At 42.5% G+C, this 11,367-nt stretch overlaps 1 protein-coding gene across 1 annotated transcript in view; it reads left to right on the forward strand.

Moving 5' to 3' along the window:
• LOC136856751 (dynein intermediate chain 3, ciliary-like) overlaps nt 1-3,694 on the forward strand; it is a 128,823-nt gene extending 125,129 nt beyond the window's left edge. The window contains exon 8 of the mRNA XM_067134846.2: nt 3,254-3,694. Coding sequence (XP_066990947.2) covers nt 3,254-3,694 — 441 coding nt within the window. The remainder of the gene's footprint in view (nt 1-3,253) is intronic.
• The last annotated feature ends 7,673 nt before the right edge of the window (nt 3,695-11,367 follow it).

An 11,367-nucleotide genomic window follows, 5' to 3' on the forward strand; every position in this document is an offset into this window, starting at 1 on the left:
ATATCACGTAACAGGTAGTGCGCGGAGAAGCAGAACCCACAAACACTGGCGATGCCGACAGTTGGCGAAAAAGCTTGGCTCATAATTATAATCAATTTGTACACACTGAACAACACTGTCAATGCCAATGAAACTGCATTGTCTTTATGCCTAGCCTAAACGGACGTTTTAAAACGAGATGCGGTCACTGTATTGTGTTGCAATGCAAACGGAAGTGAAAGACTTCCTCCCGTCGTCACAGGAAAGCTCGATAAGCCACGCTGTTTTAAGAGGGTCGGGTACTTTCTATGCAAATACAAGGCATCTAAAAATGAAACAGTACAGTACTAAAAGTGCACGTGCCCAGGGGAGCCAGCATAACTTGTCCTTGTCTTTGAATCGCGTTTCTTTTTCCTTTCATTGCGTGAGGTTATGATTGCCACTGACTTATCCAAGTGCATTATTTGAATACTGTAAATGCACCTTGTTGGATACATTTTGGAATATTTTTCCATTGCATTTGAAAGGTTTATACTTTGAATCAATGTTAGTTGCATGCAGTTACGGGTCTTGGATATTGTGACGTCGCAAAGGTTGGCATTTTTAAAACACGAGTTGGCAGTTAATTCGAAATCACGTAATTCGAAGTCAGAATTTGCATCCCAAAGAGTTCGAATTAACGAGGTGTTACTGTATCGCAACACTAACATCAGTGTTCGCCGGCGTGTCTTTTTCAAGCGTTTACATTTCACGAAAAGAATTATCCACCGCCGGTTGTGTTAATATCCGAGTAAAAAGAAACCACGTGTGAAAAGTGTTTCAGACATGGAGTGTGACGAATTTGTAAGTAGTTTAGGAGAGGATTCTAGTGATGCAAGAGACAGCAAATCTTCCGATCTACAGGGAAACGAATCTATTGCCTATTGTAAATGTTCATGGCGAATACATTTTATAGCAGTCACAAAGTATTTTTATCACCTCAAATATGTTCAGGCAAAGCAGCTATATGACTAAATTTACACGTTTATATTTGCGTAAAGACCACGTGGACCTCGTGGAGAGATATGAAATGTGGGTTTATGCCTTCTTTACCGTACTCTTTCGATGGAAGGAATTTTAGTTCATTTAATTTTTTTCAAAGTGATCCTTCCTAAAATTAGGGTGCGGGGATTATTCACCGAGAGGGATTATTCGCTTAAATACGGTATTTGAAACTTGTCACACGTGGCTGGTCTTTAGCGTCTACCTAAATGGTTCCATTTGCTTGTTGGTCTGACGTCGTGCATTCAATCTCCGTTTGTTGTGACAGAGGCCGTACTGCACCAGCCGATTGCTACGTTCTTGGCGTAGCAAATCAGCGTGGGTCTCAGAGACCAACGTGACATCGTCAGCGTAGAGAATCATCCATGACAAAGGCCGGTGCAGGTCTTCTGTTGCAGTGTCAATCACTAAAATGGACAGGAACTGTGGCAGTTCTGAACCTTGGTGAACACCCATGGTGATGGAAAAGTATAGTAAGGAGGAAGTCGTACAAAGTGTATTCTCAGTCCAAGAGGGCCGCCATGTGAGCACCATGCCTCTTGGATGAAATTCCATCGAAAGTGGACTGCGGAGCAGTGGAGCCTGCTCTTGTGGATGAATCCAGATTCTGTTTGAGGGCAGCATAGGGAAGGGAGATAGTTTGGAAAAGGCCCGGGAAACATTTTTCACCCTGCTCTTTCTCTGCAAGGGCACTGTTCAGTGGAAGACCTGTAATAATTTGGGTTTGGAGTACAATTGATGCACGCACAGAGCTTCTGTTTGTTGAGAATGGGAGTCTGACAGCCCACTGATACATCGAGGAGATTTTATTGGATCACATGGTGCCTTTTGCACGTGTCATCAGTAAAATGTTTATATCCTGATGCCTGGCAACGCTCTCTCACACGTTGCTGTCTGTGCACATGAGTACCTGAATGAAGTCGGGATTGAGCGCATGGTGCGGCCTGCTTGTAGCCCCGATCTAAACCTGATTGAGCACATCTGGGATATGCTTGGGAGACATGCTAGGAGTCGTTACCATGACACACTGACTCAACTTCAGGCTGCGATCCAGGCAGAATGGCAGAGAACATTCAAGACTGCATCATTAGTATGCCTGATCGAATCACAGCTGTAACTGCGGCTGGAGGTGGTAAAATATGTTCCAGATATATGGACTACCATACAACAGGGCAAGATCTACGTTTCAACATTTCCAGATTTAAGTTGGTGCACAGCTGTGATTGTCATGATTAATAATGGTTCTCAATTTCAAATGTGCTAATTAATTTAAGATACACGGCCATACTTTTGTAATATAATACTTTCATTTTACAATGTTTCATTTGGACTATCATTAAATTTTGTCTGAAATAAGTTGCGTTCCATTTTTTATTTATTTTATTCTTTATTTTATTTTTTGCCTGTCGGTGTATTATATCTTTAAATATAAGAATGTAAGGAAACTGAGGAAAAGGCAGGAAGGAGAAGAAAAAGATCTAGTTTCATTGTCTTTGTGATACATAATTAAACTTCCCCTTATGGCAGCCTAGAAAGTAGCTATGTTTTTCAATAAATGTATATAACCAATATTTCATACTAGTCACGTCATAAAAACGGACAAAAATTAAGCTAAATATAGCAATTATCTCAATAAATTTAAAATGTGCAGTGGGAAAGTATGAACTAAGATAAACCTGTCTAGTTTGTATGATTTTAAAAACATCAGGATCGGTTCCATGCACAAAGGTTAAAAAATAAGGCATTGTAGCAGAACAGAATTTACTTTAAGAGGCTAGAGATACTGTTCAGAGAGGAGGTCTGACAAATATGCACAGCTGCCAAATTCCGTTTGGGAAATTTCATTATAATGGAAATGGAACAAACAGGTACAGAAGCTACGATGGACAGGAACACTGATTAACAATACACTGTCTGCATTTTAAAATGCTTTGAGACAGCTCTAAATTGAAGCATTGAATATCTGTAGATAGCTAAAATTCTCATCCCTTGCTTCATGCCATTGAAATTTTAAGTGGAGTTTACTTACTTGAAGTTGCAAAGGTATGCTTGGATCAGTCACGAGGATATGGGATCAGCCCAGTTAGAAACATGAGAGGTTTAGAAACGTGATTGTTAACTTCTGGAGGAACACATATACTCGGTAGTAGGTTAATTCCTTGTGCAAAGTTCATTAGGCATTGAGAGTTGTTTTTGGTTCGGTTTTCATGATTTCCTTGGTTTGTTTCAACAGATGCTGGAACGTGAGAGTCGTCGTGAGAAGATCTTGGAGACAAGAATGAGGGAGATACGACTCAAACTGAAAACAAAAGGGGACAAGGAAATTGGTCGAGAGAGCAGGACATCACATCCTTCTCTGCTTGTGCAAGCCAATCTTGTACTGAAAGCCGAGAAGGAGTTCTTCAGCACTGTAGCCAAGGTAACTGAAACAATGTTACAAGTGGAAGTAGTGATGTTCACTATGAACTTTTTGAGGGATCTTAATCTCACAAGCTACAGATCATTTAGACATCAACTAAGCGAGTCTTGCGGTATAGAGGTTGTGTGCCCGCCCGATGGAAGGGGATTCACAGCAACCGAGTCAGCAGACCTGGTTATGAAGGTCAAGCAATACAGCAGGCTCAGCAGCAAGCTCAAAATAGGCTGCAGCTTCTTTTATACATCAATAAACTGAAACCAGAAATAAGACTTTCAATTTAAAAGGAACTAAATTTAATCATATACACTGACTGACAGTGACAATGCAACACCAAGGAGGAGTGGTTCGAAAGGGATGAAAGTTGGGGAAAAAACAGAGACGGCACGGATGAATAATTGATGTTTATTTCAAACCGATATGCAGGTTACACAATGCGCACGGCATCGACTCAGTAGGATGTAGGACCACCGCGAGCGGCGATGAGCGGCGATGCACGCAGAAACATGTCGAGGTACAGAGTCAATAAGAGTGCGGATGGTGTCCTGAGGGATGGTTCTCCATTCTCTGTCAACCATTTGCCAGAGTTGGTCGTCCGTACGAGGCTGGGGCAGAGTTTGCAAACGGCGTCCAATGAGATCCCACACGTGTTCGATTGGTGAGAGATCCGGAGAGTACGCTGGCCACGGAAGCATCTGTACACCTCGTAGAGCCTGTTGGGAGATGCGAGCAGTGTGTGGGCGGGCATTATCCTGCTGAAACAGAGCATTGGGCGACCCCTGAAGGTACGGGAGTGCCACCGGCCGCAGCACATGCTGCACGTAGCGGTGGGTATTTAACGTGCCTTGAATACGCACTAGAGGTGACGTGGAATCATACGCAATAGCGCCCCAAACCATGATGCCGCGTTGTCTAGCGGTAGGGCGCTCCACAGTTACTGCCGGATTTGATCTTTCTCCACGCCGACGCCACACTCGTCTGCGGTGACTATCACTGACAGAACAGAAGCGTGACTCATCGGAGAACACGACGTTCCGCCATTCCCTCATCCAAGTCGCTCTAGCCCGGCACCATGCCAGGCGTGCACGTCTATGCTGTGGAGTCAAGGGTAGTCTTCTGAGCGGACGCCGGGAGTGCAGGCCTCCTTCAACCAATCGACGGGAAATTGTTCTGGTCGATATTGGAACAGCCAGGGTGTCTTGCACATGCTGAAGAATGGCGGTTGACGTGGCGTGCGAGGCTGCCACCGCTTGGCGGCGGATGCGCCGATCCTCGCGTGCTGACGTCACTCGGGCTGCGCCTGGACCCCTCGCACGTGCCACATGTCCCTGCGCCAACCATCTTCGCCACAGGCGCTGCACCGTGGACACATCCCTATGGGTATCGGCTGCGATTTGACGAAGCGACCAACCTGCCCTTCTCAGCCCGATCACCATACCCCTCGTAAAGTCGTCTGTCTGCTGGAAATACCTCCGTTGACGGCGGCCTGGCATTCTTAGCTATACACGTGTCCTGTGGCACACGACAACACGTTCTACAAAGACTGTCGGCTGAGAAATCACGGTACGAAGTGGGCCATTCGCCAACGCCGTGTCCCATTTATCGTTCGCTACGTGCGCAGCACAGCGGCGCATTTCACATCATGAGCATACCTCAGTGACGTCAGTCTACCCTGCAATTGGCATAAAGTTCTGACCACTCCTTCTTGGTGTTGCATTTGCTCTGTCAGTCAGTGTACTATGTACTTTTCAAATTAATTTGCAGTAATGTCAATCACAATTCATTTTCCCTCATTCAGGATTTCCTCAGTGGTAGAAAATTCCTTTTTTTATTTTTTTTTTCCAGTGCACAGCAAATCATATCGTCATATGTTAGATTTTAAATATATTTCATGTTATCATCAAAAGATTAACAAGTCAGGTCAGGAACACCCTTCTACCGTATGTGACAATCTGTCTGGTTGAGAGCTGGTCGCCTTGGTGAAGCTTTTGTGTAGGAAATTACACACAAATTCGCCAAACTGCTGCTGCCTTGCAAGTGCGGCAGGGGACTGCCAAAGACTGAGGAAGATTACCCCAACAGAAAATCATCCAGAGTGTTAGTACTAGCAAGCCAGCTGAATTGGTTTGATTAATTCGTTGCTTTCAAAACCAAAACAAGCTTCAGATGTAAAAGTGTTCTAAAATTACAAGAAATGACAACAGCTCTTCATGTAACTCACAAACCTATGACGGCCAACAACCTGAAGCTCTTCGGAGATGCTGGAAGAGACCGACATTATACAGGATGAACAGCTCAGAATTGGAACCCTCAATATCCTTACCTTCCTGGTAAATTCGAAGAAAATGGAGACCTCGTGAACAGACGTACGCTCGGAATTTTAAGGTTGAGTGAGACGCAATGGAAAGGCTCAGGAAAGAAATATTTAAAAAACATTTATATATTGTACTGGAGTGGGAACCCTAATGAAGCCAGAAATTGAGTTGATTTCATTTGCCACAAAAATGTTCGTGGCAGGGATGAGTGGCTCAGATGGTTGAGGCGCTGACCTTCTGACCCCAACTTTGCAGGTTCGATCCTGGCTCAGTCCAGTGGTATTTGAAGGTGCTCAAATAAGTCAGCCTCGTGTTGGTAGATTTACTGGCACAGAAAAGAACTTCTGCGAGAGGAAATTCCAGTACCTCAGTGTCTCCTAAAACCGTAAAATAGGACGTAAAGCAAATAACATTATTAACCCTTTCCCACAGACTATCTTTGACTTGCTGTCTGGTGAAATCTAGAGTAATAATTTGCTTGTCAGGTATAGTTGTGGAGTACCTTCACTAAATAATTTATTCTGAAACAAGTCACTTAAGATATCGGTTTCAAATTTTGCGAGAAGGGAAAATACACTATACTTATTCTAAAATGATATAATGAGATCACCTAATTACAAGCAGGAAACTCCCAGATCGGAATGATACATCAAGAAGCATCCAAGTTAATGTTAAATTGCTTGTTCTTAAAGTCAGTCTGAATCGCTCGACGTGATGGGACTCTTTTCTTGATCATGCAGAGAACGCAGAACTTCACCATGAATCCCCCAATTTATTTCATTTTTTGTATCCGTCGGATGAAGGTATTTGGATAGTAAATCACACTACCTCTCGGACATAAAAATTATAAACTATTTTTCACTGAACGGGACTGGAAGATAAATTGATATTAGTTGGAATACTATGTAATTACGTAGAGGCGCATAGTCCAAGACAGAATTAACTGGACGATTAAAACTGAGAATTATTTTTTGTCCAAGCAGGCTTAGTATTTTAACAGTGGACAGTATCTAAATGAACATTTCCTGTCCTCTGCAATATACCAATTTAGATTTCCCTCAGGTTCATCTTCTGTCCCAACTGCTTCCCACATCATTTTTATTATTATACCTATAAATTCAAATTCACTTCCATTGTATTCGTCAACAAGTTAATCTAATTTGTAACTAATATCCTCTTCACTCAGCTGATTATGTGCAGCCATGTTGCTGAAATGTGTTAACATTCACTCAGCTGTCTGTTCTACCTAAGAAAACATAAAAACACTTTGTTTTAGCATTTTGTGCATGTCAGTTGTATCTAGGAAGCGCAGGGAATTAATTGGTTGCAAGAAGTTATGGGCCGATTGCAGAAACGTTGTTTAGACTATGTCTACGATTAAACAGTGCCTAAGTATGGATGCCGTACTGCAGAGACGTTATTTATCACTTAGACACTATCTAAAACCGATGTTCAACCGGTCATGTTTAAACAGTGCCAAATGAGAGGAGTGAATCACATCAGAGGTTATGTACAATGAAACATGTAATTTGTATTATCATGTTGAGACGATTCCGGGAAGAAAGAATAGTCCGACGGCCTCTCTGTGGGTCCCCCCCTGCTAAATCGCAGCAATTCACTTGATATGTACGGGGAGATAGATCTTAAAATAAGGTTTCACTTTCAATAGACTTGTTTCTTGAGACTCAGAAAGGGACAGTCTGGTAACTGTCAGCTTGAATACAATTCTTTGCAACCGATATATTTTATTATATACATGGGTAATTTTCATGGAATTATAGGTCAGTTCGACTATATACATATCAAAATTACGTGTCGCGATCGTCAAAGGGCTGTCACATAAATCAGGAGGAATTCACTTATATTTACTGCCAAGTAAACACGCTTAATAGTGAAAACTAAAAAGGTAGGCTGTATGAGGTTTTTACATAATCGTATAAGTTTTCGGAAACTATCGCATAGGAAAAGACAAGTGGTGATGATGGTGGTGATTATTGTTTAAAGAGGAGGACTGTGAAGAAGAGCCGTGGCCATAATTACAGCCCTAGTATTTACCTGGTGTAAATACTACGGAAAACAATCTTCAGGGCTGCCGATGAAGAGTTTCGAACCTGCGATCTCCAGAATGCAAGTACATCTATATGGCCCGTAGAACACACTCGATTACACATTACCATTGCTTCACCTTCCCTCCGTCTAAGCTACCGTATTTATGAGTAGATTACACTCACTGTAACAACGCTATAATCAAAGCTAAACTTCCCCGTACGGTGGCGTGTCGCTTTAGTGTTGAAAATATTACGAGATTTAATTTCAACCGAAAGCGATACTCTTATCTGTGGGCAAGTCATGCTCATGCTCAGCCATATTTGAGTAATGTGTAGGAAGACAAACAGCTGACTGGCGTTCGGGCGCGCACCGACGAATTTCATTGGTTGCGACAAGCAAAAGAGTTGCATGAAAGATATTTCTATCTCCATTTTCAAACCAATATTGAAACTTTAAACGATGTCTAGTTAAACATCGACTGAACATTGTATACGCAATGGAAGATCGTGCTCGATTTAGAAGTTGGTTAGGTAGACGTCGTCTAAGGCTTAAAACTAGTCGTCGTTTCTGCAATCGGACATATATGGTTAGCAGACACCTTTTTTTCGCTAGTTGCTTTACGTCACACCGACACAGTTAGGTGTTATGGCGACGATGGGACAGGGAAGGGCTAGGAGTGGGCAGGAAGCGGCCGTGGCCTTAATTAACGTACAGCCCCAGCATTTGTTTGTTGTGAAAATGGGAAACCACGGAAAACCATTTTCAGGGCTGCCGACAGTGGGGTTCGAACCTACTATCTCCCGAATACTGGATACTGGCCGCACTTAAGCGACTGCAGCTATCAAGCTCGGTGTTTAGCAGACAGATGACAGAGGAAGTCGGTTTGAAAGTTGAGGACGGTTCTACTATGCAACCCACGGGAGACAACGTGCAACTCCAGTACACTTTACTACACAACCGGTGGGATAGAGTTAAGATGTTGATGTGTAGACATATATAGAGACATACATATTCTGTACATTGCTCAGAATTTAAAAAATTATATATCTGCAACGGACGTGTCCACAACAACAAGGAAAAACACCAAAGTTATATAGAATTAAATTTCCAATCATTTAAGTATCACACATTTTTGTCATACGGCTATGATAAGAGAGATATTCATGAATCTGGATTTTGTTGCTATGTCCTGCTGAACCACAAGAAAACGGGTGAACAGAATTAAATGAAAATCGGTATGTGAAGCCAGGGGATAAGGAACTACAGTCTAGGCTATAAGTAATTATATACACCCTGGATAAAATGGTAGTTTACGGGAAGGTACCAAAAAATTTATTTTTAAATACCTATCTTATTGGTCCCATCAAAAAGTACTACAGTACCAAAGTTTTACAGAAAACAATTTCTGATCATTTATGTCTCATTCAGTTTTACCGTACCAACTATGACAAGGGTGGTGGTGGTGATTATTGTCTTAAGAGGAAGTACAACTAGGCAACTGTCCTCTATATAACACTAATCAGAGAGCAAAAATTGGAATGGGTCGGACACTTCGAAAAATGAAAGTATCGGCCAAAGAAAGGCAAGGGCCACGAAGGGCATGAAAATGAAAGACTCTCTAAGCCTCCATACATAATAGTGTTGTTCAGAGTTCAGAGAAGAACGAGAGTAGGTAAAGGCAGGTCAGATAGGAGAGATGAAAGTGAGGAACCTGGCACAAGTAAGTGGAAGCAATGCCAGGGCTCAGCTAAGGGCCCCGTGGTTGCCAACCCATGCTCCTAACTTCAGAGCCCCTGGGACCATAATCGTCTCTTACAACAGGCGGGGGATACCGTGGGTATTATTCTACCACTCCCACCCACAGGGGGACGACTATGGTAAGAGAATTCATGAATTTAGACTTTTCTTGCTTAGTCCATACCAAAGCCGCATTGGTGATATGGAAATAATATAGCGCGTTAACTGGTGATAGTTTTTTCATGATTGTCTTAAGGTGTAAAAAACGCATGATCATCAGTCCATACCAACAAGGAAAATTGTGAAGATTATTACAAAAATGAGAAAAATCATAGATGACCGATTGCTTGTAGAATAAGACAAAGAGAGTCATGAAAGAAAGAAGGATTCCCTTTACATTAGATGCACTATTATCACAGAGTCGGAATAAATCTACATGTGAGGGTCTACAATGTCTATAACTCATAAAATTGATCAACAGCAAAATCGCATTGACCATTGTTTGTTATGGTATGCTTTGTCTCTTCTGCTGCCACTAATTTCTGGTAGATGGAATTACTGTTGCGTACTGAGTATAACAGCCTGCCTGAATATTGGCAGGAAGTAACTGAGGAGTTAGATAACTTCCTTCTTTAGCATGCCATTCCTCCGGTTCATACATTTTCTGATACTACCGGTACATAACATAGTGTTCATCATGGTATTCCAGCTCTTCGATCCCTACTCTGAGGCGCTGATTGGAATGAGCAGCGTGCGCACTTAACGGAATAATGGCAGAGGAGTGTTCGCTGCTGTCTGCAGCCTGGTCATTCCAGCTCTGGAACTTTGGACTGTTAGATCAGCAGCGCTGTACTGTTCGTTAAAAGTAGGAAAATGTGCGTTTTTGTTTGACCGAGTAATTGATATGATAGCATTCCTTTTAATTGCAACATTTCTACCGATGTCATTGCAATGTTGATCTTGATTTTAGTTGGGAAAACCACAAAGACAGTCTTTCTAAAGATATAAAAAGGCAGGTGGAGTGTTTCTTTTTTTTTTTTTTTTTTTTTGCTAGTTGCTTTACGTCGCACCGACACAGATAGGTCTTATGGCGACGATGGGACAGGAAAGGTCTAGGAGTGGGAAGGAAGCGGCCGTGGCCTTATTTAAGGTACAGCCCCAGCATTTGCCTGGCGTGAAAATAGGAAACCACGGAAAACCATTTTCAGGGCTGCCGACAGTGGGGTTCGAACCTACTATCTCCCGAATACTGGATACTGGCCGCACTTAAACGACTGCAGCTATCGAGCTCGGTAGGTGGAGTGTGAGTGACTGCCATTATAATGAAAACTGCCCGACTCGATTGTGACTAGCAATAGACAAGTGGACCTGCCAACATAATGAAAAACCCCCAACTTGATTGTGACTGGTAGTAGGCAAGAGAGCTTGCCATTCTCTTCACATGAGCAAAGATGTATGATATCTTCCCCGTCGCGTTTCCGGGGTAACGTTAAAGAGCTATGCAATTTAATACAACCTTACGTGTGCACTACCTAACCTAAAATTCTGTATAGAGTGTAGAATTCCATAGCGAACCAGGGTACATCAATTAGTAAGTTATGTGAGTGACATAATCATTAAAATGAAATTACGTGTTGGCCAGGTATTCCATATATTTCTCCAAGTGTATGCCCACTGGCAGGCTGTCTTGCAGATGAAAAATGCCAGTTCCTTGTCGAGCTAGAAGACCATATAAAGGAAGACAAAATCACAGTTATGGGAGACCTGAATGCCCAAGTTGGGACAGATAGGCTAGGCTGTGAAGACATCATAGGCCACCATGTCCATGGT

This window comes from Anabrus simplex, chromosome 1 (genome assembly GCF_040414725.1).
Source record: "Anabrus simplex isolate iqAnaSimp1 chromosome 1, ASM4041472v1, whole genome shotgun sequence".
NCBI lineage: Eukaryota > Metazoa > Arthropoda > Insecta > Orthoptera > Tettigoniidae > Anabrus > Anabrus simplex.